The sequence below is a fragment of the Perca fluviatilis genome, chromosome 15, assembly GCF_010015445.1.
Source record: "Perca fluviatilis chromosome 15, GENO_Pfluv_1.0, whole genome shotgun sequence".
NCBI classification, from domain to species: domain Eukaryota; kingdom Metazoa; phylum Chordata; class Actinopteri; order Perciformes; family Percidae; genus Perca; species Perca fluviatilis.
In genome coordinates, this window is record NC_053126.1 from 14,517,744 (window position 1) to 14,544,455 (window position 26,712).

Genomic DNA, 26,712 nt, shown 5'->3' on the forward strand with positions numbered 1-26,712 from the left:
CAGCGTTAAAGCATCTGTAACTGATATTTTGACAATAACAGAATATCACGACAATGTTATAACAATGCAGCAGGAGCATTCAGAAAGGGCTTCTTCGTAGCGATGAACCCACAGGGAATTATCAACTGAATCTGCAGCTCCTACCTCTGCTTTATGGAGGGAGCTTTTATAGTAAGCTCATTGTTTAGCTGTCTGGCTCGCCACTTTACTGTTTTGGTTCACTCTCACTGCGCTCATCCCATCGTACACTGTACACTACCCACTCAGCACCAAACAGCAGACAGTCAAGCGACTAGCTGGTGAACATAGTGGATCTTTTATTAGCTAAAAAGCCAGATATTTTTACTCTAAGGAGTTTGTAGAAAACAAAAACAGAGCTAAAAGAGAGTGAAATTGTACTTAAAGTTTGCAACATTAGTCCAAAGGAATGATAATGTTGCTCCATAACTGCAGGATATGTGAATAAACATCTGTTTGCTAACAAGTTCACAATATCCCCTCACAGGAAAAGGTGATGATATGTCAAAGTTGTGTTCACAACTTGTTTCTGCTGCCCCCAAGTGGCCAAAAAAGTCTTGAGACTACATGTTTTCAGAAATCATCGTAGATTTGTTTGTGATTCTATAAACGCTTTAATTGAAAAATCAACTAGAACAAAGAGCTTCACCTGCTGGACCTCCACATGTATGTCTTGCACCGTTTTAGTTGTTTGCAAGGTGGAAAATTCAGGTAATGCAGTCAAACTGATCTCAGCAGTTTTGTTGCCAGGTTGTTTTCCACTATAATTAGCAGATCAAAGCATAACGTTCTGTGTCACTTGTTTAACTCACTCCACATATACAGTCATCAGGGTCTGTTTAGATCTCGTACCCGCCAGGCCCCGCTCCTCCATGGGTTACTTGTGGACATACATCTTCACTTTTTATTTATTTGCATGTCACGAAACAAGCAGAGGGTACAGAGCATGGGCTCCACATGCCGGAGGCGCTCCGCTCTGTAAACCACCAGACTCGGGTTGGCAAATGGATCCAATTGGGAATGGTCATAGCACAGATGAATGAAGACAGTGTAAACAGTCTGTCAACCATCAATATGAACTTCAGCATGGTGGAGGGATGCAACTGTAAAATCTGTCCTACCGGCTCCACTTGAGGGTGATTAGGCCATATTTATAGGCGGCACAGGAAACAAACCCACAGCTTATCTTATTGTGGACAGGTTTAACACAGCTGGTTTGAGAGGACAATTAGAGATTCCAAGGAAAGACAAGGCAGGACTGGCTGCCTGTACAGTATTTGGTAGCCGCATAGTGTGTTGTCAAAGCGTACTCCTCTGTGAATCCTGTCCAGCAGATTTTATCGCCAGTTTTTGATTCAGAGAAAGTGCAGAAACCAAAGACAGTTCTCTAAGATTTCACGCACTCTCTCAAAACTTCAAACACACAGTGAAATAACAAAAGGAAGTCTGGCAATCGAACGTGGCTATGTTTGTCTATCTCTATCATTACCACATTTTGAGGTTTTTGCATTTCAAAAATCATGTCTTCAGTCATATAAGATAGACTTAAGTAGTTTACTCAGCTGCGGATGAACAAGCTCTGCTTCCTCTCTCGAGAATAAAAGAATAGAATTGCTCTGATGGCTGCTGTTTTTACATTGTTGCTGAGCATCTGACCTTCCTTTTCGTATTGTGACAATATTTCTTCAACTGAGAAAGATGAAGGAAGGAGATAGGCTGCTGTCAGCAAACACAAGGTTTCATAACCTCAAAAGCACCGTGCGGGTTACGTTCTGTCCTTTCTGTGCTTTCTCCACCTGGGTCAGCAGCTCAACACCCTGGGATAAGCGTTCATAAAATAGCCTATGTGTAACTTTTTCCCATAACCTCAGCAGGATGGAAATTTGTCTGCTATTGTGCCTGAAACACCTCTTTTTGACACTGAATTAATATTTGATTTATTTGTTTCTCAGCAGTTTATCAGACAAAAAACATTATTAGTTATGATATTGACACATACAGTTTTAATGTTTTTGATGGTTGATTTAGAAAGCATCGCTTTGGGTCAGGTCAACGTGTGCTGTGCTTCTCTGCAATTAGGGTGACTAAATAATGAATGAATTAATTGAAAAAATAATGGTCAGTACATCAGTCAATAATAACTAGCAGCCCTAGTGTTTTTGACAAATGTGCGTCCCACCGATGATTGATTAAAAGCACTCTTCCTATCTATCTTTGCTCTGTGGATCGTTTCTTTTGTAGTTGATACATTTCATATCATCACTCTGAACTATGTTTCTGTTGAAAGAATTTTTTCTTTTGGGAAGGTCTTCATCCAGCCCAAGAAAATAGAAACCAGCAGCTCACTTTAGAGACTTTAATCAAAAGCACATTTCAGTAGAATTGTCACTCATGCTGCTGCTATACATTTCAGTTCAGTTTTTATTTACAGTAGGTGCCATACGGGAGGGTACATGGGATTATGCTGTGTGGTTATGTGGTTAGATCTATACGGTGTTGATATAATCAGCTTTGGTAATCTGGGATACCTCATACACTGAAATGCCACACTAAATTGCCGGTTTTCTTCTTTGTAAAATTGTGTCTGAGTTCCCCTGTCAAGCAGCAATTGTAAGTCAACTAAAGTCCTCACTCCCACGCAGCTCCACAGCTCAGTGACCCTGCTTTCAGTAGCTCTGTGGTGCTGATAGTTAGCAGGATCAGTGCTGGATGGGGGGGGGGGAGGAATGGAAGAGGAACTGGGGGACACCTGACCTTTTCTCTTTGGGCACTCAGACATGTCACAGCTTTGCCTCTTGACAGGATCAGGATGCTGGATATTGCCCTCCCACTGATGAAGCTCCTCAGCCAGTGTAGTGTATCAATCCAATCAATTCTGACACTCTTCTATATGACAGAAGATTAGCTTTCAGCCCAAGTTAGGCAGCTATACCCCGGGGCCATTTAGCACCCGAAAAAAAGACTGATTTAGACCATGCTGAGAAACATGGAGCTCTGTTGAAACTATCACCATAATAAGACTGACTGACAAACCTATCCCTAACCCTAAACCACTGTTTAGCCAACAGTCCCTTAGTCAGAGACCATAAAAGCCTCTGCACATAAAGTCAAAGGAGTCTCTGTTTCCTTTGCCTGCTACATCTCTCTCAGTCTCCTTCTCAGTCTGTTTCATCGCAGGGTGAGCGATAGAGCGGTTTAAGAACATACTGGTGCTTTGTTTTATGTACAGAAAAGTAATAGCACCAGCGGCCCCTTTGAAGCCCCTTTAAATTTATTGTTGTTTTTCCAAGAGAGGCTTTTTTTTTTACATTACAGCTCATCGTGAGTGGATCTGCTCCTTTGCTGTTTTTGGAGAGGGGTTTACATTTTATGTCTGGAAACAAGTATTGCCCTCTCCTCTCCGTCGGATGAAGGTAGAACATTTAAGGGAGAAGGTTTGTGCAATTCACTTGCCTTCAAAGGCCAGAGATCATCCCGTGTTGGCACCCTCGTCTTCTGTATTTGATTGTTAGAAATTCTCACAAAGAGCAAAAATCAAACCATGTGAGCCAACTGTCCCCTACAGCAGTAGCCATACATCATCCAAGCTCCCCGTGTGTGATGTGAAACTGTGCATTAACTCCGTCCCCTTCCTGCTGCTCCAGTCCAGCGTGTTTGCAGCAGCTCTGGTTTATTTCCAGTTTGATGTCAAGACAAGCTGGTAAATCACCTCACCTGGTCGCCCTGTTTTCATGCCAGAGAAACAAAAAGAGCCCGAATTGGCTTCTTCCAGAAAAAGAGATACCTTGCAGCGCAGCACCCTGCTGTGTCTCCTACTGACCCTGAAGTTTCACCTTCCCTCTAGCACTACAAAACTACATATGTGCAGAAACAGGTGCACCTTCAAAGTCTGAGGGTGAGCAGGAGCATCGGTGCAATTTGTTATATATTTTCAAATGAAACATTCATGTCAAAGATCAAATAAATTATTAAGGGCAGACCTCAAAATCTCAAAGGTTGTGGTTCAGGAGTTTTTTAAAGTAAATTGCTGTCAAATACACTTTTTGGGGGCTTTTCTCTTTATTTGAAAGTGGATAGATATGAAAGGGGAAAGAGATGGGGGATGACACGCGGCAGCAAAGGGCAGCAGGTCAGATTCAAACCCTGCGCCACTGCAAGACTCAGCCAACATGTGGCGAACGCTCTTACTGGGTGAACTAGAGGCCACCCCGTCAAATACATTTTGATAGTGAACTTGGCTGCTACAGATCTCACATATTTCAAGCAGATTTTTTTTAGATTAGAAGGCCAGAACGACTACCTGATCTGATCAATCACGTTTACTATCATCCTGCATTATATTATTAGAGCCACTGGAACAGCGATGCTAGCGGGAGATTGACACGGCAGTGCTTTGATCTTAAAGCTATAGTGCGTAGTTTTTGTCTCCCCCATGAGGAATTCTAAGTAATGACAACAAAACTGTCGGCGCATCCACATGACACAAGCCTTGCGTGATCGTGCACCACCCCCACCCCTCCTCCACGCAGTTGCTTGTAACCAAGGAGGATTAAAAAAACATGATGGACTCTTCAGAAGAGGTAATTATCTTATTAATTATCTAAACAGCCATACTGAGAAATACAGAGAGAGTTTTGTGGAGCTGATAGTCTTACTTAGCTATTTGTTGCAACTCATTTGGCAATGGCTTGAATGTCCGTTTTTAAAATTAGTTGCGCACTAAAGCTTTAATACTAACGCTACCATGGCTAATTTTAACATACTATACAGCAGGTATAATGTTTACAATGATTATTATTTTAGATTAGCATGTCAGCATGCTAACATTTGATAATTATTAGTTTTGTAAGTATTTAGTTGTGAACCAAAGTATTGGATAAATAAAAATGTTGAACTGTTGATGGCGCCAGATGAAAAGTAAGTGAAACGTTTGTACCACATTTCTAAGCAATCCATCCAGTAGTTTTCGAGACGCATCTCACTTAAAACCAAAAATGTCAACCTCGTGGTGGAGCTAGGAGAAAAGTCAGGGCATCACCAAAGTTGGTAGGATCCATCCTCTCAGCAACATGAATATTTGTTCCAAATGTCATGGCAATCCATCTAATGTCAAGGTATGTGTCATTAAAATCCAAAAATGTCAACTTCATGGTGCTTCTAGAGAAAAAAGTCAGGGGATCACAAAAGCCAGAAGGATTCCTCCTCTGGGGGTCATAAATGCCCGTAAGAAATTTCATGCCAATCCATGCCTTAGTTGGGGAGATATTTCGGTCTGGATCAAAGTGGTGGACCGATGGAGTGATGAGTCCCATACCTGTACCAGAGAGTGAGGCAATCCCTTTGCTTTGAACCTGAATCACAAGGGATTACCATTGAGGTTTGCACAACACAGCAGACAGGAAGCTGTTAAATACGAGGACAAACACTGCATCCTGACCTCTGACCCTTACACCCTGACCTCTCCTACAATCTGACATGAGCCCTGTTGACTCACCAGGGCTAATTTAGAGTTCCGGTGCCCCCCGACCACTGTGAGGACAACATGCTGCCCTATGGCGGGAACTTGGAAGACAGACTTGTTTTGACCCTTAACTCTTGTTTTCACTGGCGTCCTTCAGGCTTGATATTTGTTTTATCTACGTACACTGAGAGAGGCAATATGATGCAAAGCTGTGCTGATGCTAAAAACTCTCGACACAAACCTAATGGTCTCCAACAACGCTCACATGTGACATTAAAGACAGGCAGCAGTTTGCCCCAGTTTACCACTTTTGTCAACAATTTGTACGGTGTTATTGCAGTTAATATTAGCCCGTCGCCGATGCCTTCACATGTCTGCTAATGAAGCCCTTTAACAAGTCTCACAAAGGCCAGCCTCACACTGTGCTACCTGCCAACAGCTAAAGAGATTTTCGGTCATTACTTGCTCCTTTTTAAATATCATCAAACATCGGCCCTTTCATCATTCCAAGTGCGTGACCTTCAAGTTCACAGCTTCTCAAAGCGCGAATGCCAGATCTTGTGAGGGTTAATGCTGGACTAATTTTAAACCACTGCTTTTAATGGGACCTAAAAATAGAGTGCTCCGCTGACCTCCGGTCCATTCAGGTCTCGGCGGCTCATTTGAAGTCCACCTCCCACCACACACACACCCCTTTTGACGTCACCTTGACCTAACTGCTTCTTTATTTTTAGACGCTCCCAAAATTAATTGAATGGTCTTGTTTCGTACAATGTTATGTAAGGGGATTACTCTGTTGTTATTGCCTATGCCCTGACCATGTAGGCTACCACACAAAGGAGGGAGGTGGAGACAGAGAGTAGAGCGGACTTGGGGTGGAAGAGGAGGGTAATGTAGTTAAGGTAGTAGTACAGGGCTCCAGAAATAACCCAGCTGTGGGCCTAATTGTACATCTCTCTTGCTCCCTTTTCACTCTTCAGCTGCATGCCAAGGTCTTTGACCTTATCATCCACCTCACTGGTTCCGGAAGACTCCTTTCCGCCCCCTGTGGCTACCAAAGCCCCGACCGATATGCAGAGCACAGCAGCAGACCATCTCCAGCCTCAGACTAACAGCCAAGCGCCACAACCAGTTAGAAGTGATCCCAGAAGAGCGCCCAAGTGGCTCAAACTGCCAGGTATGTTCTAATCATCCCCAGCGTGGGCCCCGTGGCTCCTTAACAAAGCTTAGCCTTAGGACCCCAGGCCCCTCAGAGAGGCCCGGAGCCTCCAAGAAACCCGCATTTCACAGCAGTATATACAGTCAACAGAGATTCTGCCTCTATATTTGCATTCTCTCCACGCACGCAAGCTTTCTGTGAAACGCGTGCGCACCAAACGTCTGCGACCATGTTTTTTTTTTTTTTTTGACAGTGCTCTAAATTTTTGTAACCTTTCATGTGTGCGTGAGTTGCGTGTGGAGCATCTAAGAGGAATGCACTCGCTCTGTGTCCCCTGCAGCATTCCTCCATGGTTAGACAGCTCCATGCCCATGAGGGGGCCACAAGGGCCTCTTGTCTCCTCAGGCACTAATGCATCACAGGCCCAGATCAAGCACAACAAGCATGCAAGCACATACACACACACACATACACATACACAAAGATCCGAGAACCGATTTCTTCAGAAGAAAAAAAATCATATTTATTACCAAAGTTTTCACTTGCAAGGAATTTGCTTTGCATAATGCATGCCATCACATATTTATTATATAAATACTCACAAACATATGTTTTTAAATTTAAGTTTGGGGTAAATTAGCACTAATAGCAGATGCCACCTGTAGCTTCTTTATGGATTAAGATTTCCTGTCGTCCTGTCTTTGCAAGAATTGTAAATTTGCTTATTTGTCTTTCCCAGATGTCATACTATCAGCCAAATATTTTACCCAGATTCAAAAAAGTACAAGGTCCGTCAGATAAAAAGAGCAAAATTATGTATATGGTACATTAAATGTTTTTGTATGTACACATCCATGGTAAAAGTGAATGTTTCATGTGTCATATAAGCCTATAAACTTTTTGGGATTTTGCTTGCTTGCATGTTGTTACAGCCATCGCAGAAGATCCAACAGTCATGGATATGGGTGTATTATGATCACTTGTCATAGACGGAACCCTAGTTTTGGCCCCGAGAAGAAAGGGGCTTTGAAATGATGGAAAGTTAGAGAGATGGGAGAAGCTGTGTCATTCTAACAGAAAAAACAACCACAGCCTAGTGAGTCAGGAATTATTAAGCGAAATCTGATATAATCCTAAGAGACCCTCACAGGGACTCTCAAGACCGATGCAGACGACTCCAACCCAGACGTCACCCTAAACCACGGTTACTGTTAGACACAGCCTTATCAGTCTCAGGTACAGACTCACAGCCAAATAAAATGGACAGGTATTCTCCGAATTTATACATGCCTTTAGTTTTATTTGATCATAAAGGATCATCCTGGCAGTTACTGGGGCTTCCATAAAATCAGTATTGATATTGATGGCTACAATCAGGCAGATATCTTCAAGCGATGAGGGCCTTGTCCCATGAGCAGCGCTGTCCAAAGACCAGCCAGAGACAGCTGGAGACAGATCAGTCTGTTCCTCCTGGGAAAAGCTTCTCACTCCAGAGCTTCTCCAAAGCGTCTCGACTGGCTGTCGACACTCCCTGCCTTTTAATGTATGATCAAGAAAAGCTTTAACTCATTACTCTCTTCAATGCCCCTCCCCATTCTTGTCCTAACTGCTTTCAAATGTTTAATAATACTGCCTTCAGATGTAATTTGTTCCACTAAGATGCATACAGAGAAAAGTTGTACAGTAGCGCACTACTTCAGTACAGACCTTCCAACAACTCATTGTGGAAAAGAAGAGAGAGATGAGGGATCCAGCAGTCATTTTTATTTAATCTGCAAGGGTTGACAGCTGGAGATCCATTTCATCGCTAATGAACCTCCAGAAAGGCGACAGTATACAAAAATACACCTTTTACAAATTTGTTTCTTACCATGGTAATAACTAAGGATGTATTGTACTCTTTTTGCAAGATTATTTGGTGTCATATCTGGTAATAAAATCATCTCATCGGAGTAAGCAGGTTGTCAAAGCGTGGATCTGCAGTTTACTACTCAAAACTTGCTGCGAATGAAATGATTTACTTCACAAAGTTATTTTTTGGCAATAATGATCATGGTATTATTAAAATAATCTTCAACCAACCCAAACACACCTTCTCCTGAAGGCCTGCCTTGAAGTTTCTCCTGGGAAAACACAAATCCAGTCTGGGCCCTACTGAAAATGTGCTGCACCTATCTGAGCCTGGACTCTTGACTTCAGCCTAAGTTGCTTACAGCTCTATGTGAGCAGCAATTGTAAGTGTAGTGAGTCACTCAAGAGCCAAACAAATAAATAGTGTAAGGTGTTGCAAAGCTATGCTGACTCATGGTGAAGACATGTTGGTCAAATACACCACTGGTGGAAAACCATCTGAGGCACTTGGGTTAGAAAACCCCACATTACCCTCTCCCTTGTGGGCCCAACTTCCTCCTCTGCTGTGATGAAAGGAGCGAAAGCACCTCTACTGCTCACCTCTTTTGTTTATTTACCTTCAGAATTACACCCTGCTCTTTTGGACCATGTTCCAATGTGTTTTGTTATGGTCCCTTTCAAACAGAATATCTATGCGTGTGGTCTCTGGCCTTGTTTGGCTAACACGTGCACACATTCGTGCACGCACACTCCCATTCAACTTTCCCCCTGTGCCAGAGGTCCCCTTTGCCCTTCCCCCCACCTCTAACTAAACATCGCAGGACAGCAAGAGGGAACTTCAAAGTGGCCAGAGGGGTTACTCCTTTTTTCCTGGCACTTGTCATCATCTAAGGGACTGGCTGCTCCCCTTATTACTCTAATTGCTTCCAACTGCTCCAGGAGGCTTTGATGAAGGGCACTATGGAGCATGCTGGAAGCACCTGTTGTTGCACGGAGGAGCACAGGTGGGCCTTATTGGTGGTGGCAATGGAGGCGTGTGGACAGCACCGCTGCTTTCTACTTTAAAATCACACAACTCATATACATACAGAATGAGAATCTTAATGTAATCTCACATTTTAGCGATTATGAAATTGCAGTTATACAGAAAAAAATAAACATGTTGGAATTGATGTTGTAGGATTAAAGCAGGAACGTGCAGGCAACACTCTGGCTCCATCTTGTGGCATCACTGTGCTAGAAGTCCAGCAGCTGCATAGGAAAAGAAATGGAAAAACTGTGAGATTTAAATTGGAAATGGAACTTTTGTGCATTGATGATGTCTTATGTCCAATTTGCTTTTATATGTTTGTCCAGCATTTTATATAACAAACAAACTACTAGCAGTTTAAGCGGGTCCAGCGTAGGGTTTCAGAAAAAGAGCCTGAGCCACATTCACCAAGAACAAGAGGCTGAGATATATAGACAAAATCAACTAAACTGTATCAACAATATAAAGAATACTAACTAAACTCCAAAAAGAAAAAGTTTAACAATCAATACTGGGTCAGAGATGATCACATGGAGTGCCCTGTACTTTTTCTTATGATTAGCTGTAACAGGCAGCAGATGAAATAATGTATAAAGTGCATAATAGTTGCACAGATAATCAAACAATATACTCTGAAGGATCCAGCCTGAGTGTGCATCACAGAATCAATTCAGAATTCAGGAGTCCAACATGGAAAAACACAATTTCCTGGATCACACAGGCCCCTAAAGCATCCTTATGATTTTAATTTATGGCTGTTGAATAACACATTAAACCCCCAATTTTGAGCTACGCACCAGCTGAGGCAGGATCTTTTCAAAGTGCTCGATGTCTACTTGGTCGCAGTCCTCAGACTCAGCTTGTTTCTGTGATCTCACAGCAGCCTCTGGAGATAAGATAACACATTAAGGTCCATCACTGAGTGATCTGTATACAACTATACCCAACAGAACTCCTTACCTTGGACAAATACTTTTAGCAACTCAGCCATGAGCAGCGCAGCATCACCACTTACTGTAACAGAGTGAGATTTGTTGAGCTGTAGATTCACAAATAAAACGCGTTTTGGAGATGTGACTTAAGTTTTATCAACACAATATTTATCAAACTCACATCTGGTTTTGTCCTCCTTGAAAGAACTTGACAAGAGTTTGCTTACGGTCTCCTGTAAATTAGGAGATTAGAGAACATTGTAATGTACAGCGTATAAGACAAACTCAATAGTTTTTTTTTCCTAAGGAGTAAGTTGCCAAAGGAAATGGTTTCCCTTTAGGATGATGATCTATGTTTATCAATGACGAAAACTAAATAGGCTAACCTACGTTACACAAAACTAAAACATAAAAAAAAAAAACGTATCTCCTTCTCTACATTTGCAGAAGCCCTCCCTTGGTTTTCTAGATACTATTTTACTGCTTTTGTCTAACTTGCTGATGCGTTGTCCTACGTGACTTCCTTACACCAAACTGCCTTTGGAAAAACGTCAATGTGGCTAATGGGAGAAAGTACTAACGCTAGTGTTCCCATAATAGTGACTATAGAGCACTGTTTTGCATCATAATTAACAGTTCTTTCATTCGGCTTACATGGCGTTGTATTGTTAATTCACTGAATAATATCTTAGCGAAGTTGTATCGATGTGCTCTGTGGACAGGGTCAGCAACGGCGTGAATGTTTAAGGAGAGCAAATACATGCAATTCAGCGACAAAGAAGAAGCAGTATGCGTTTTAATTCAAGTATATAAACAACCATAATCAAAGCAGCGCTTTTCTTCTACCTTTTTGAATCCAATTTCTGCGTCTTTCTCCGCCATGTTTTCTACGCTGTGAGAAATTTGGCGCTCTGCGTAGGGATTCGTCATTGATCTCTGACGTCATTCGCACCGCCCAATATTATGCCGACGTACAAAACTGTGGAGTAATTGATTTATCGTTGATGATATTGGCTACCTTCACTTTATATTATTTTTTTGGAGAAAAAAAAATTGGATTCACTGACCATGACGCAGTTTTATTCCATTAATGTGCTTATTATTTCCACTACATTTTATATTCACAAATTCTAAAGCAAAAATCCTATCTTTTCAGAGCTGTCTATACCAAACAATATATTTCCTCTATATATGAAAGCACAAACAAAAGCTGTTAAAATGTATAACCACTGTATAAGCATCACAATGTTTTATTCATTTTTATTTTTTAATGTTATTTTTATTTTTTAGGATTTGTTAGATTATGTGATATAGCTACATCTCTTTAGGCAATTATAGATGGGTATAGCAGTGTCATATCATTTATAAATTGATAATCATATTGCATTCATCAACAGTGGCTGCACAAAGGGAGTTAACATAATCTATATTTTAACACCACTATGTTCTAGACAAACATTAAACACATAGAATACAATGTTATTATCCACCCAAGGTAGACAATCATAAGACACAACATAGAATCAGCAAAATAAAATATATATCACATCAACTCAGCTAAACAGATAAACAAATATCCATAGGTGTAGGACAGGTGTTCTTACTTAGGCCTTGCTGAGGATTTGCTGCTTTATTTATATCAGTGTTTTTTGTCTTTGTGTTTACAGAATATTTCACTGCAGCCACGTTGATTTTTCTGAGCCACGTTAGTTTACAATCTCTAAATGAATTCAAACATACATATATGATTTTAAACTTAAAGATAAAGTTGCACGGTATTTCTTTAACTGTCCAACTCATCATAACCACTGAGCATCTTCCAGGATGTAGCCCAAGCCCATTGAACGGCGTGGTTGAGTTGTAGCAACGCCTGCGGTGACCTCCTCATCTGAATCCTCCATCTGAAAGACAGATTGTTATAGTCAGCCAATGAAGACGTAGACAGCAAATGTAGCCTAAGCTTTTAAAATCAAATACTACTAAAAAAAAAAAACAAACATTCATTTTTACAAGTTTTCTAATTTTATGTCTGTTATGAGAACAGGCAGGAGAGAAACAGCTCACCTTTGGACTAACAACTTGTTTTACTTCCACATCGCCTCCAATGTAATGAGGACCAGCCCATTCTGCTCTGTCCGCTTCATCCGCTGTAGAAAACCTCACATACGCCAGTGCCTTCTTTCCCTCCAAGTTGGGGCGCATCTTAATCTGGAATCCAATCATCAGAAGGGAATTTGTATAATTAAGTGAAAAAATCTAGATCTTCACAATTAATTGAAAATGTAACAAAAGGTATAATAAAGCATTCTCTTTTCAGTTACCTTACATGCTGTGACAGTGCCCCATTCTCGAAAGTAAGCTCGTACATATCTTTCAGTTACATAGGGGTTCAGCTCTTTTATAACCAACCAATGGTCCTGTTAAATGATGAAAAATCATAACCTTCATGACATAATGTAGTTCAGGTCAAAAAGATAAATTAAGTTATGGGAATGAGAGAAATTGTTCACCAGTTCATAATTTTCAGCAAAAGCAGCAACATATTTCTTTGGAAGACTGATGTACACTCTTGGGTTAGATGTCTTCACTTCCATTATCTGGAGAGAAAAATTGGTTGGAAGATTTTTTTAACACTGTGCTTGTGGTGAGGATTGTAAAACAATTACAAAATAATAAAAATTAGATAATTTAAGAATGTTTTAACAAGGATTTGCAAAAATCAAAAGTATGATTGCTTTACAATGTAACGTTACATGTACACTGGTCAAAAGTTTTAGAACACCCCAATAAATGGTAAAGGTAAGTGGTGAACTGCCTGAGGTTAAAAAAAAAAGTAAGGTTACCCAAAACTGAAAAATAATGTACATTTCAGTATTTTACAAAAAGGCCTTTTTCAGGGAACAAGAAATGGGTAAACAACGTAAAGCTGTTGTGCAGCAATGGAGGTTGATCAAGCTTTTAAAGTTGGTGCTACCAATTCCCACAGGTGTTCCAACTTGTCTGGATTACTTACAACCCCCTCTGTTTGTATAAAAGTATTGTTGGAACACACTGTGGGGTACCATACCCTCGTGAGCATTATTTGAACAGTATTGTACTGCAGAAAGTAGTGTGTTGCCATAAAAATAGCAGGAAAAAGGCAATTAACAATGGAAGAGAGACAGACCATCATAACACTTAAGAATGTTGGTCTTTACTACAGAGAAATTGCGAAGAAAGTCAAGGTGTCAGAGAGTACAGTATTCTTCACCATCAAAAGGCACTTAGAAACTGGAGGAAACTGACAGGAAGAGGTCTGGCAGACCCAAAGCCACAACAGAATCAGAAGACAAGTTTCTGAGAGTCAACAGCTTGCGTGATAGACAGCTCACAGGACAACAGCTTCAAGCACAGCTTAATAGTGGTCGTAATAAGCAAGTCTCAGTTTCAACTGTAAAGAGAAGACTTGGAGCTGCAGGTTTGATAGGTCCAGTTGCAGCAAGAAAGCCATTGCTGAGACGTTAGAATAAGAAAAAGAGGTTTGCCTGGGCCAAGAAACCTCGTCAGTGTACGACTACTGAAGACTGGAAGAAGGTGTTATGGACTGATGAATCAAAATTTGAAATCTTCGGTTCATCACGCAGGATTTTTGTACGCCGTCGAGTAGGCGAAAGGATGGTTCCTCAGTGTGTGACATCAACTGTCAAACATGGAGGAGGAAGCGTGATGGTCTGGGGCTGTTTTTCTGGATCCAGGGTCGGTGATTTGTACAGAGTGAAAGGCACCCTGAACCAAAACGGCTACCACAGCATTTTGCAGCACCATGCAGTACCCTCTGGTATGCGCCTAGTTGGTCAGGGGTTCATCCTACAGCAAGATAATGACCCAAAACATAAGTCAAAAAAAAAAAAAAAAAGAACAAGATGGTTAGCTTAAAAACATGGAGTGGCCAGCACCAGTCACCAGACTTAAACCCCATTGAGCTGGTTTGGGATGAACTGGACAGAAAAGTGAAAGCAAAGCAACCTATATGTGCCACACATTTATGGGAACTTCTGCAACAGAGTTGGGAAGAACTTTCTGAAGAATATTTGATTTCCATCATAGAAAGAATGCCACGAGTGTGTTCAGCTGTTATATCTGCCAAAGGGGGCTACTTTGATGAGTCAAAAATGTAGAATACATTTTGGTTTATAAATTGATTCCATGATTTCTTTAACTTAAATTGTTCCATTCTTTCATTTCAGAGTACAATAAGACAATGAACTGCATGAATTTCAATAAAAACCTGAAACAATTGGGGTGTTCTAAAACTTTTGACCAGTAGTGTATGTGAAATTAGGAACATCATTTTTTAGCACATGAAATCAAGAAAGCTGGTACTTACCAGAGGTCATTACGGAGAGGTTTAGCAACCCGCTCTTCCAAGTACAGAGTAACTTGCTGTGGAGTGGGTTTGTATATTGGGATTTTTCTTGTGACGTTTACTGGGACAAGACTGAGTGGCTAGTCAAAGAGTTACCCAACTTGTTCAGCAGCCAGGTGAAAAGTAAATGCCAAACAAATTGTTGACATTATTGAGAACTTGGTAATGGAGCTGCAGACTTAACAGCAAGCTTGTTTGATGTGTGACATCACCGTGTAGTACAGGTTTTCAGTTGTTGTCAAAGGAGTAAAATGTAATAAGCCATTGTTTACCCTCTACATTTTTGCTCTTTTAAAATAACACCAGCTCCATAGTTATTTGTTTATGTATCATTTTTTTATTCTCAGCATACATTAACATTTTACATAGCGTTGTGTTGAACGTGTTTTTAGAAAATCTTATCCCTGTGATGCTAAAAGAAAACATTTTACACTATTTTTTTCTGTAAAGCGTGCTTGGATGTAACTTAGGGCACAGCTGCAATAAGGACGTTGCATTTAGTAGTTCACGTTGATAGCAGTATGTTGCAATGCATTCATTTTCCATTCTGACAGGGACACATCACAAAAAAGTGCAAAATATTAATTTGTTTGTTTGTGTTCTGGTGAATGACATGGAGGAATACTTGTAGTGTTTGGGCCAATCAGATACAATGTTTTCAGATAAGGTGACAGTTGCATGTTGTTGAATTTTCCAAAAAACACATCAAGAGAGTTCCTCATTCCAATAAAAAACAAATTTATTTTCATTCATGTTCAAGATAATTATTCATAAGCATTAACATAATTTGAAAAATAACTACACATAAAAAACATACACATCCTAGGGAGGTATAAACACATACACAATTTTTTTTTTATTTTATATATATATAATATATATATATATATATATATATATATATATATATATATATATATATATATATATATATATATATATATATATATATTATATATATATATATATATATATATATATATATAAAAATTTGTGTGTGTATGTGTTTGTATATACACACACACACGCCTAACAGCCAGGATTAGTTACTCCAGTAACTTAAGAAGCTAAACATTATGGAATATATTTGAAATTAATACACTTTACTGTTACAGGTTTTTGTATTCTCATTGTAGCTTGTAGCTGACATTCCATATGACGTTGACAACCACCTGTCAATGCCGAGGTGCTTTTCACTTCTAATTTAATATCGTTGCATTGCTTTAGTGTGTATATTGTTCAGCGACAGACTAGGGGGAGAAAAAGAAGAAAACTGTTGTGTTCACATGAGATTGTTAAGTGAGGTCATTAAAAAAAAGTGAGCAAACAAAGACTGTTACAACCACGCACAGGATATAGAGTTTCGAGACTACCCACCTTAAGGGGAAACCAGACCACTCCGTTCATAAATGGCTTGCAAATTGGTGATGAGGAACTGTTTGTCTTTACCCTCCTGTACACAACAGAACATATACAAGAAGATTAATATCAACATTGGTTTTTAGACATGCTAGCAAATGTTTTTTGCAAATGTCAACTTTCTAATAGATTCTTTGGACTTTGGTAATGCCCTTACTGTACCTCTAGCGCTACCATGGTGTTGACATTTTTTGTTTTTTCATGGCATGTCTCGACAACTTTTGGATATATTGCTTTGTAATTTGGTAGAGATATCCATGGTGCACCAATAATTATTCCTACCAACTTTGGTGATCCCCCAATTTTTCCTCTAGGGTCACCAGAAGGTAATGTTTTGTAGGTATTATGGACTGTATTGGTTACCATTGGTGTCTCCCTCAGGATGAACTGTAATTGTTTTGGTATCCTTTAACTTTTCCTCTAGTGCCATCATTACATCGTCAGATGTTTTAAGAATGCAAACAGTTGCTCTTTATGACAATTAATACAAAATTATGATGGTGAACATTTTAAACATTACACCTGCTAAACATCAGCATGGTAGCATTGTTAGCATGCTGACATAAGGTTAACATTTGGCTCAAAGCCTACTACGTTCCTGCAATAGAGGAAGCTGCAGTTTCAGGACCACAGTGGTAGGCATTTCTACAACCGCATTTCTATGGCCCTATTTAACAAACAAAACTGGAATACTGCACAAATGTCAACACGTAAGTTAGCACCTAGCTAGCAATGAAGGTAGCAATGAAGGATTAAGTTAAAAGACAGGGTTTAGGTTTGGGTAACTACATTCTAGCATTTACACAAAAAACTAGGGTCCCAGGAACGTGATACTGGAACTGGAGCTTCCTCTATTACAGAAACATGCTCGCTAGCATCCCTGCTAGAAAAAAAAAAAAACACAGCATAGACCATTATATATGGCTGTATACACTTGTTCAATTAGACATACATTTTCAATTTGCTTTCCTAACCGACTGATGATTCTCCTTTGGCCATCAATAACCTGAGTGTGAAAATATATCGCCATTCTGAAAATACAGAAAGCATAAGAGATCAGTTCAAATTTGAAAAAGCATAAACATTATTCAGACACTTTGTTAATAGCATTACCACCACAATACACCAAATAGTAATACTACAAAGAAAACAAAAAAAAAAATCATATAAAAATGATTACATCCATGTCACCACTTACAGAAAGACTCCAGTGGTGAGGAATAAGAACAGTGGGTTCTCCATCAGAGAGTTGTAGGCCCAGCTGAGCCAAGACAGGATCAGGTGGCTGTTCTCCAGCTCCTGGGCCCACAGCTGCCTGGCCTGAAACATTGTAGTGAGATTCCTAAAAGGGCCGCACACTGACGAGGGTTTAATCCTGTGGACATCAGATTGATTTGAAAATATGGTGCAGTTTGTAACTATTTGGACAAGAACAACTTTTCAATTGCTCCAAACTCAAGCACATTGGATTTAAAGATGAGGTTAGCTTGGGTTATTCTATATCTGTGTTAACATATCACATAAAGAGAGCAGAACCAACAATGTGTTAGCCCATTCAATTCAAGACATAAATCATTAAAAGGAATAGTGTAACATAGGAGACATGAGAGTGGTATCAACGTTCTCATCTAACTCTCACTAAGAAAGCAAATGAGTATATTTGCCAAACTTGTGTTGACTACTTTGAGCTGTGGATTAATACACATTATTATGATTCATCATAATGAAGGAATATGTCATAGAGTGTAACTCTGATGCTAATTGATGTGTTTATTACAACAATGGATGTCTATGGCACAAATTAATAGCTATATTAGGCACATAGACGTATTTGTTAGTAGTTTAAATGATTGTTGGTTTTGGTCTTTTCATGGGATTTGTGACAATAAAAAACAAAAAAAAAAAAAACACAGATTACAGATTACAGCCCCAGCCTTACACTACCGTACAAGGGTAATATCTAGTATTTGTATTTATTAGGAACATCAGCTAATCTAAACATGGTGAAACTGAAATGGGATTCTCCTTTTAGTCACTGTTATATTTTCAATTTAACATACACTTTGAGTACAGTAAATTCCTGGAGTATATTGACAGCAAGTCATTATGTTGAAAGCCAGTTTTCAGAAACATACGTGTCTGAGATTGTGGACGTCATGCTTACTTAGTCATTATGAGAGGGGACAGTGTTTGTTGTACTCACATCCAAATTGTGTAAGTGACAGACACGGCAGCGCCAAGAAATGAGGGGAAGCACAAAAGAGAGATGAAAAATGTTGTCATCTGACTGGCCCTCCAGGGCTTCTTCGATGCCTGACAGTTCAGCACCAGACTGCTCTTTGGAAGAAACCAGAGGAAGAATGTGAACTTTGTCATGCAAATCAGTGTCTGTACAATGTTGAAACAACACTTGCTGTACCTGTACTTACCTTCTTCATGTAGAATAGCACAAACAGTTTTATGATCTGGACTGCAGGAAGCAGTGGAGCAAACAGCACCCCGAACCTGAGAAGAACTGAAGATCATTAATGTTTATTTAAACTTTTATTTGTTAAATAAGTGTTGGGTGTAATGTTGCATCATTACCAAGTAAGGGTTTGTCCATATATGAGTTCCAGCACATTACGAGCAATGTCAAACACTGGCATCCTGTTCCTTTTCAGCACTTGCTTGGTAAAGAGCCTAGAGGGAAGATGCAAAACATTCAGTGAATGGTTTCATAAAAACGGCAAACGACAGAATCAAGTTGCGTGATTCGTGGGTAGCGCCAACTTGCCTCCACAGGAACTCTCCGAAAAAAGTGTAAAGCACTGTGAAGACAAAGTCCATCAGGAGCAAGCGATACAGTTCTTGCCCCACAAAGCTCTCCCAACACTAAAGGAAAACAGAAACATATTGTAAAGATCACATCATAAGGGAGAATTGGGTCAAAGCCAAACATGTAATCACTTATTGTGTCCACATTTTTTAGGAATGAAGAACGTTGCACAATTCAGTGTCGCTCCACAACTACAATTACGAGAAGTTTAAATATATGAATATGTTTTTAACCTTTATACCACAACGTTCTCGTTCCACAGCAATTCTCCCCAGCCATCGGAAACACAGCACTCCAACAATACTGACCTTCAACAACAGGTTCCTGAGAAAATAATGATTAGACAACAGCCATGATTATTGCTAAAAAGTAATATTTTAAGGCCAGACACAGCAGGCAAAAACTGGACAATTGGATTTTGGGCTGGCATTCCAGGTTGGCACTGGATTTGGGCTATTTTGCTTCCATAACATTTATTTTTTTCAGACTAATGAAAAAAAAACATCCAAAAATACACATTTAGGTGTTTATTTTTATTAATAGTTAATTTTATTTTCATTTTGCTTCTGTTAATACCCTGTTTTTAATCTGTAGCACTTTGGGATTGATCTGTCAAATCTACAAATAAAATGTATATTATCATCATCATCATCATCATCATCATCATCAACCATTTGCATCTTTATTGAGGGTATAGAGTATAAGCCTAGCGCATAGAGCTATGGGATGCTATTCTGTTTGTAAATAGTGGTTCTAATTAATATGTAATCTATGGAATTTTACAATATATCTTTAAAGGCTGAGACATGTAATGATTCATTTGGGCGATACATAAGGGAAATACACAACAATATTACATAAATATTTTCTACACTACAATAATACTTCATAGAATGAAATTGAAGAGGGATAATTAAAGCTAAAGTTTATAATAAGACACTGAAAGCTCCAGATTCAAATGAATCAATGAGTGAAATAAATGGTAGGGATAACATTTTATGAGTCTATGCACAGAAAATTCAAATGATAAGTGGAGGGAACATTTTTTGGTCTCTCCCACTTTTGTATGTGCTCGTTATTTTTATTTGTTTTTTAAACTTAAATGCCAAAAAATCTTCTATGCAAATAAAACAATAATCAAAAGAACATGTATTTACTAAAACATTGGCTGTGTTTCGTGCAGTTCTTTTTCTCACCTGAAGATGGAGACATAGACGAGAACACTGGGTGAGTCATAATTCTCCACCCAAGCACACAGATTGAAGAGGCCCGGGAGTAACAGGTTAATGCCTGACACCACTGCAGCCAAGAGCAGCAGCTCAGTTTTTTCCAAACAACTCCGTTTAATGGCACCCTGTGAAAGAAAATGGACAAATTACTGTAATGACTGCAGACACCTCATGAGAGAAACACCTTGGGAACAACAAAGAAACAAGATAGCTCTGATTCGGGTTACCAATATTTATTCAGAAAGCAAAATCATAGGTTTCAGAAAGTGAAGAAACAATCACTGGCTAATGTAGGTTCTAAAATAGGAAGTAGCATATCTTGCTCTCAGCAGGACCCTTTTGTGTTTGTGTCTCTGGCAGTGTGTGTGTACGAAGTTGAACTATTACTAGTTCCCTCAATATTTTACCAGTTGATTAAAGTTGCCATGTCAGGTGAGGATGCAGGAATGTCTCCAAAAGTAGGAAATAGTTTAGGAACCACTATGTTGAACATAAACTCTTCCTCCCGTATCAAAATCAGGATTGTTTCTGCCGATTCTCACGCTTAGCAATTTTGTACAAACCCAACAGACAAAATAAAATGTGTTAAACATCGACCAGCAAAGAAAAAGAAGAAGTAAATTAACTGCGGTCGGAAGGCGCCTCTTTATCAGAGCTGTCTTGAGAAACGTGAATGAAATCTGTCATGGCTGGCTGCACAGCACCTCTAACCTCTGACAGGTAGTGGACTGCCATGGCACTCAGAAAGATGGTTGCCAGACATGCAGCCCACGCCACCAGGTGCAGCATGAGGCGGCACAGTCGCTGCATGCAGCTCTTTTGATTTTCTCCATGCAACATCTCAGACAGCAGTTCCTGTTGGAAGAGCAGCAGTTTGTAAGGATGAGCCACATTTAAATGATCTTGGTGACATATTCACTCAATTAGGTTTAGAACAGGATATTAAAACATCATTCCTTCATAAGAAAATGGCCGTCTTCAGGCTCTTTGTGTATGTTGAGGAGCATACAGCTAAACAGTCACAAGCTTCCTGTGCTGAACTGGGTTGGTTTGTGGGTGGGTAGGAGACTTGAAGGGAAGTGACACACTGTTTTCACTATGCCTTGTTCACCATGGCCTGCGCTATGTGGCACCGGATGTAAAATGTTTTACTTAAATAAAAAAAAACAGTTGAGAAAAAAAAAAGCTTCCTGTTTGACACTGAACTTATGTTAATGAGTGAGTGCATAAAGACTTTCTGTCATTTCTTTCTCTTTTACCCTAATCGATAGGTTTATTTTGGACCATTGCCTCTTTATTTTTTATTCACTTTTATTCACTTTGGAGTCTTCAAAGATTATTATCGGCTTTAAAAGAAGTATGTGTAGCCAGTTTGTTCAGGTTTTAAATGATGGTGCTTTAAATGATGATGCTACCATTAAAGGTGCAATATGTAATATTGTGTGTAATACTGGCAGCTAGCGGTTAAAATAGTTACTGCACTACCAATTCAAAATACTGGAGAGTCGTTTCCCCCGCCCCCTCCTGCCCAGACTCGAAGTTCACGGGGGTTGCCAAGCTGAGACCGCAGCATTCACAACAACGTTGCTAGACACTTTTCTCACATAGCCAGACATTACTCCACAGCACAGCGGAGTAGCTAACGGTAGATGCTGGCTATATTGACAGTCATAAAGCCCGTGCTCACGCGTGAGCTCTGTAACCAACTGACAGACACACTTTTTCGGGCCTTAAAATTACAGTATGAACCGCTAAAAACACAACAACCTCACTGTCCTCTCCACCGCGCCAGTCAGGCACACTTCCTCGAACACAGAATTACAATACGAAACGCTAAAAATACCACTACCTTACCGACTGAACACACTTCATTGGCTTAGAATTATGGCAAAAAAAAATCGCTAAACACACTGCAAACTCACAGTTCTCTCTTTCCGATTTACAGCCCCCCTCTGCTTGGTTAAATAACTCACCGTGTCGGCTCCAGCCGGAGGTAGCGCTATACGTGTAAACAGCCGTGGGCTGCTTGCCTGGTTCTCCGGTAACGTTAACAGGTAGCAGGGTTAGCATGGCGGCGTTAGCCGGGAGACAGTCGGGATCACTTTACTGGCTGTGTCTCAATTGTTTTGCAGGTAACCAACTCGGGTACTCTAGCTATATAATTCAATGTGAGAACACAAATGTTGAAATGACAAAAAATGCTCGTCCCTAGTAGCTGTGATAAATTAGCCTGAAGTTAATGCTTACCGGTTCAGGAGAAAATAAGCCAACTCTGCGTCCTTTTGGGCTCTAAGCTGTCTCCATCTTTCAAATACATCTCCATTATTTACCAGGGGGTTGTTATGTCTCTGGTCACGCAACTGTTAGAAACATGCTGTTTTCTTTTTTTTAGGTCGGGTAGAATCTATCTCCATTGATCCTGTTCGTTGGTGCTGCTTTCATGGCTGTACTAATGTTACAGCTGTAGCGCGGGGTTTTTACGTTTTACAGGTATATCTGGCAACCCGGCTGGCTGTCAAACTGGGCCGTTGATAACAACACACAGATCAAAACATAAACATAAATTCCGTCACGGAATGTAAATTTCAAAAAGAAAAAATACTGAAATTAGCATTGTTGTCAGAAAAGATAGTATTTCAGTTTAACATGTTTCCTTAATATCTGATGAGGCATTGGTGTCATTTTTGGATTTATTACAGTACAAATATTACATATTGGACCTTTAAAGGAAATGTAGAATCATCATCTCGACTTCTGAAATCAGTTTGTATTTATATCAAAAATGAGTTTCTCTTAAGTGAGTCTAATTGAATATTCAATTGATTGCTTACTTTGAGCTGAGTACTGATTTTCTCAGACTGCAGTCTGACAGATGTCTTCTTAATGACTTTAAAATCCCAGGAGCAGAAAACTTTTCCTGCCAGATTCCCATTAGACTTGAGGACTTGAAAACCTCTCCCGAAGGCCTTGGATATGCTGCAGGAGAACAATTTAGCCATACAATACACAACGCAGATGAAGTAAAATAAGTTCTAGAAGTTACATAGATAAGTTATTTTGTAAGTAATGTATTTATTGTCCAACCTGTACACAAGGATGATGCAGATTGTGTAGAAGGCGATGGCGATGGTAAAGAAATAGGCTGCAGGTATACTGTACGGCTTTTTGGAATCACAGACTGGCAGATCAGGGGATTCAGCAGCAGTGGAGTCAGCAGCTCGACAAGTTTTGGGAATGATGTTGGTGTAGTAGCCATAAAACATCACACTCTGAGAGAGGTAGCCCTGCCAGAGACAACAGAGATTTGATTTTTAAGAGAGGGCCACAGAAATAAGTATGCTCATACTGCTGTGATGTATCTTACAGTGCCTGTGAGAAGCTCAAGGCCAGTGAAAGTGTCGAGATTAGAGTCATTAAGACGGGGAGGAGGGTTGACGGCTTGAGGGAAGACCAGGAGCAGGCCGTTGATGACGAAAAGGAGGAGGTTCAAAAGCAGGAGGGTCCGGAGAAACAGGAAGTAGGAAAGTACCCCGGTTCCGAAACGTCCGCTCAGTCTCTTTATGGGTGAATGCCACAGCTGGAGGGAAGGGAGGACAGGTAGGCAGCTAAACAGGCAGTGATGCCAAGTCTGGGGGAGGGGGGGGTGGAGAAAAACATGAGTGAAGGACTGATACACAAACAAAAATGGTTTATACCTTATATAGCACACTTATTTTTACTCACCCTTGAAATGTACACGCTTAGACGACTGTAGCATGGGATATTTCTGATGAGTGAACTCTCAGCTACGTCACTAAAAGCAAGTTGCCTGATAAAAAGATAAGAAGTTACCACAGTGCTTGTGGCTTTATTTTGCAGGGCATTAAATGTTCAGTGCCAAATACCTGACTTCCATCTTTTCTGCCAGGCTGAGCGGCGAGGCTTGCAGCTTGCGCATGCCCTCGCTCACTGAGAGGCCTCGGAGGATGGACACCAACTGCTCCTTCTTGTTTTCTGTAAACCAAAAGATAGAAACAACCAAATTACTGACACATTCACTGACACATGCAGACGAGTTGCTGCAGCCTGCAGCCAACACTGAATCTCGGTTTAGTTTCTGTATACCTTCATTACTGATTTCCTCCTCGATATTGGCCTGGACAGAGTCTTCCTGCATTGGTCTGGAGGGCTGAGAAGAATCTTGGGAGGAGGTCTGGTGTCGGTGTAACGGAGACAAGTTTCTGGCATGTCGGGGAATTACTGCAGCGTTATTTATCCCTGTGTGGACAAGGAACAGTCACTTTAATATGTGACTAGATTGCAGCAGATACGCGGACATTAGTCTCACTTTGCCAGAACCTCCTCCAATGCGCGCTGAAGGAAGGTCTGGCTACTCCACATAGCATTCGGGGATGGGAGGAAAACGTGCTCTGGTTTAACTGCATTTCTTTAAACTAGGGCTGGGCGATATGGAGAAAATCAAATATTGCGATATTTTTGACCAAATATCTCTATCAATACCACAACAATATTGTAGTGTTGACTAATGGCGCTTTCACAAAATATTTACACAATGAGATTTTTGATAAATAATCATCAGTAATGTGGATACAATGACTAAGTGGGTAAAAGAAAATAATAGTTCAGTCTGGTAAGAAAAAAGACATCACTTTATTGTAATGCAGCCTTTAAAACCAGGGAAAGACGACACTTATGCCATATTACGATATCCAAAATCTAAGACGATATCTAGTCTCATATCACAATATCGATATATTGCCCAGCTCTACTATAAACCAATCAGAACCGTCATGGGCGGTGCTAAACTCCGCACAGAGCCGCTGCAAAATACGTGTGAGAGAAAACTCAGATTGGACAGATAGTCTAGCAAGCTGTCTCAATTTACCCTCCAGAGATCTGAGGAGCAGTCAACAACAGTCCTCATAAATCCACCGAATTTAAAATTCCAGGTTGCGGTCCATCAGGAACAAAACCTCACCTCACAAAACAAGTTTCTTCCCCTCTGCTGTCACCCTTATTAACAAGGCCCCCGGACCTTCACTGACAATGACAAGGCAAATTCCTTGTAAGTGTTACTTACTTGGCAATACATACTTGTCGGATTCTGATATCAACATTGCCAAGAAACAAATAGGACAGTAGAGGAAGGTTTCATCTCACCAGCAGTGCGACTGGGCATTGAGGCAAGGACCTTTAAGGTAGCAGCTGACCAGTGATGCCTCTGTAGAGATTTCATCTGCTCCCTGTCCAGTGTCTCGTCTCTCTCGTGGCCGCTTGCAGTAAATGGCAGATGTTCTGTACGTGTGCATTCCCTAAAAACGTCCGTTTGTGGACACCTCTGGGTGCTGACTGCTGGCTCTGCAACGAGCTGGAAGGAGACCTGACCTGGTTCACTTTCTCCCAGGTTCCTGAGGGAGAGTAACCATCAGAGGAAATAATGACCCAGAGTCCCCAAAGTCTCCGAATGCTTTCCAGTTCCTTATACTTAAGAGCAAGATGCCTAAAATAATAACACGGAGTCGAGAACATCAAGAAGACAAAACTAAAATCTAGTTTCTTAGTAACACAATTTGATTAAAGAAAAAAAGTCAACCATCAATGTTTATTCATGGTAACATCTATGTTTAGTGCTTCCAAAGACAAAATGAAAACAAATATGCAGAGGAAACAACAGTTGGGTAACTAAACAACAAAAAGTTAAGAAACTCTCAAAAGGACTTACTCAAAGTCAGACTCAGAATCCGTTTCACAAATGTTGACACTGTATGCCATGGTCCTCGATGATCTCTGGTTATTGAAAACACACAGCTCCCAGTGACACAGACTTCACCACCAGTCACATAGTGGACCACGGGGCAGTGGGTTTATTGCTAACATTGTGGCTATTCTTGGCCTTTTGTCAAAACTCATCATACAGACTTCCTCTCTCTCACTCTGTCTCTCAGCACAGCTGTACCTAATTTGCATTTGGTCCAAAGTGATCTGCCTGTTACTGATGAAGTGCAATCGAAAGCATCTCTGACATGCCTTGTAAACAAATACATCTAATATGTAATACTAATTGAAAAGGTTCCACTCCAAGTATCAGCATGGCATTATTTTGTCAGCTTTGATGATTAGTGGAGTCCATGTTGTACCCATGGATGTATTAAGAGAACGGTTGTACCAGACTAACCTAAGTGTATTAGTGTTCACTGCCATCCAGTGGTCACATTCAGGAACTGCAACACTGCATTCAATTAGCAACAATAGTTGGAAAAACTAGTACTGCCTAAGATGAGCATTGGGTGAGTCTATTGTTATGGCCTTTTTCATGTGTTTATCTAGGGGTTAAAATAAATGCGGAACTTAAAGTAGCCATAGCCCACATGTGCAATATTAAATTTTTTG

General features: G+C 40.3%; 3 protein-coding genes across 9 annotated transcripts; all 3 read right to left on the reverse strand.

Annotated features, from left to right (window-relative positions):
• Positions 1-8,382: 8,382 nt before the first annotated feature.
• Positions 8,383-11,410, reverse strand: cenpx (centromere protein X). 2 transcript variants are annotated; one of them, XM_039823675.1, is made up of 5 exons: positions 11,298-11,410; positions 10,633-10,684; positions 10,480-10,533; positions 10,317-10,405; positions 8,383-9,740 (listed from the first exon to the last, which is right to left on the reverse strand). In XM_039823675.1, exons 1-5 carry the CDS (start codon positions 11,379-11,381, stop codon positions 9,726-9,728), a joined length of 294 nt encoding a protein of 97 aa, XP_039679609.1. In that variant the 5' UTR covers positions 11,382-11,410; the 3' UTR covers positions 8,383-9,725. The 2 variants fall into 2 exon arrangements, with proteins under 2 accessions (XP_039679609.1, XP_039679608.1); XM_039823674.1 differs by lacking the exon at positions 11,298-11,410 and adding an exon at positions 11,106-11,265.
• A 284-nt stretch (positions 11,411-11,694) lies between these two features.
• On the reverse strand, positions 11,695-14,907 carry LOC120575183 (heterogeneous nuclear ribonucleoprotein A1). The gene is made up of 5 exons (XM_039825840.1): positions 14,818-14,907; positions 12,962-13,048; positions 12,773-12,868; positions 12,516-12,659; positions 11,695-12,352 (listed from the first exon to the last, which is right to left on the reverse strand). The coding sequence occupies exons 2-5, from the start codon at positions 13,043-13,045 to the stop codon at positions 12,251-12,253; spliced, it is 426 nt and encodes a 141-aa protein (XP_039681774.1). The 5' UTR covers positions 13,046-13,048; positions 14,818-14,907; the 3' UTR covers positions 11,695-12,250.
• A 1,031-nt stretch (positions 14,908-15,938) lies between these two features.
• LOC120574989 (transmembrane channel-like protein 6) lies at positions 15,939-26,251 on the reverse strand. Of its 6 annotated transcripts, none has more exons than XM_039825540.1 (19): positions 26,045-26,251; positions 25,483-25,730; positions 24,427-24,579; positions 24,207-24,315; positions 24,046-24,130; positions 23,687-23,950; positions 23,407-23,606; positions 23,154-23,298; positions 21,034-21,177; positions 20,290-20,447; positions 19,327-19,417; positions 19,052-19,149; positions 18,862-18,957; positions 18,705-18,790; positions 18,479-18,612; positions 17,474-17,595; positions 17,228-17,306; positions 16,234-16,309; positions 15,939-16,106 (listed from the first exon to the last, which is right to left on the reverse strand). In XM_039825540.1, exons 1-18 carry the CDS (start codon positions 26,092-26,094, stop codon positions 16,235-16,237), a joined length of 2,337 nt encoding a protein of 778 aa, XP_039681474.1. In that variant the 5' UTR covers positions 26,095-26,251; the 3' UTR covers positions 15,939-16,106; position 16,234. The 6 variants fall into 6 exon arrangements, 5 of the variants coding, with proteins under 5 accessions (XP_039681474.1, XP_039681475.1, XP_039681473.1 ...); XM_039825541.1 differs by having other exon boundaries at positions 18,479-18,607; positions 18,705-18,780; positions 26,045-26,250; XM_039825539.1 differs by having other exon boundaries at positions 17,474-17,650; positions 18,705-18,780; positions 26,045-26,247.
• Positions 26,252-26,712: the final 461 nt, after the last annotated feature.

What these genes read in the sequence shown, in the direction of transcription:
- cenpx (XM_039823674.1), bottom strand. Translation starts at nt 11,213, where the DNA reads ATGTATTTGCTCTCCTTAAACATTCACGCCGTTGCTGACCCTGTCCAC. An exon ending in AATTAACAATACAACGCCAT is followed by an intron (nt 10,685 to 11,105) that starts GTAAGCCGAATG and finishes CCTAATTTACAG; the next exon opens with GAGACCGTAAGCAAACTCTT. An exon ending in GCTAAAAGTATTTGTCCAAG is followed by an intron (nt 10,406 to 10,479) that starts GTAAGGAGTTCT and finishes TCTTATCTCCAG; the next exon opens with AGGCTGCTGTGAGATCACAG.
- LOC120575183 (XM_039825840.1), bottom strand. Translation starts at nt 13,045, where the DNA reads ATGGAAGTGAAGACATCTAACCCAAGAGTGTACATCAGTCTTCCAAAG. An exon ending in TTGCTGAAAATTATGAACTG is followed by an intron (nt 12,869 to 12,961) that starts GTGAACAATTTC and finishes ATCATTTAACAG; the next exon opens with GACCATTGGTTGGTTATAAA. An exon ending in GCACTGTCACAGCATGTAAG is followed by an intron (nt 12,660 to 12,772) that starts GTAACTGAAAAG and finishes ATTGGATTCCAG; the next exon opens with ATTAAGATGCGCCCCAACTT.
- LOC120574989 (XM_039825539.1), bottom strand. Translation starts at nt 26,094, where the DNA reads ATGGCATACAGTGTCAACATTTGTGAAACGGATTCTGAGTCTGACTTT. An exon ending in GAGAACGTTGTGGTATAAAG is followed by an intron (nt 19,150 to 19,326) that starts GTTAAAAACATA and finishes GTTTTCCTTTAG; the next exon opens with TGTTGGGAGAGCTTTGTGGG. An exon ending in TATGGACAAACCCTTACTTG is followed by an intron (nt 18,781 to 18,861) that starts GTAATGATGCAA and finishes AGTTCTTCTCAG; the next exon opens with GTTCGGGGTGCTGTTTGCTC.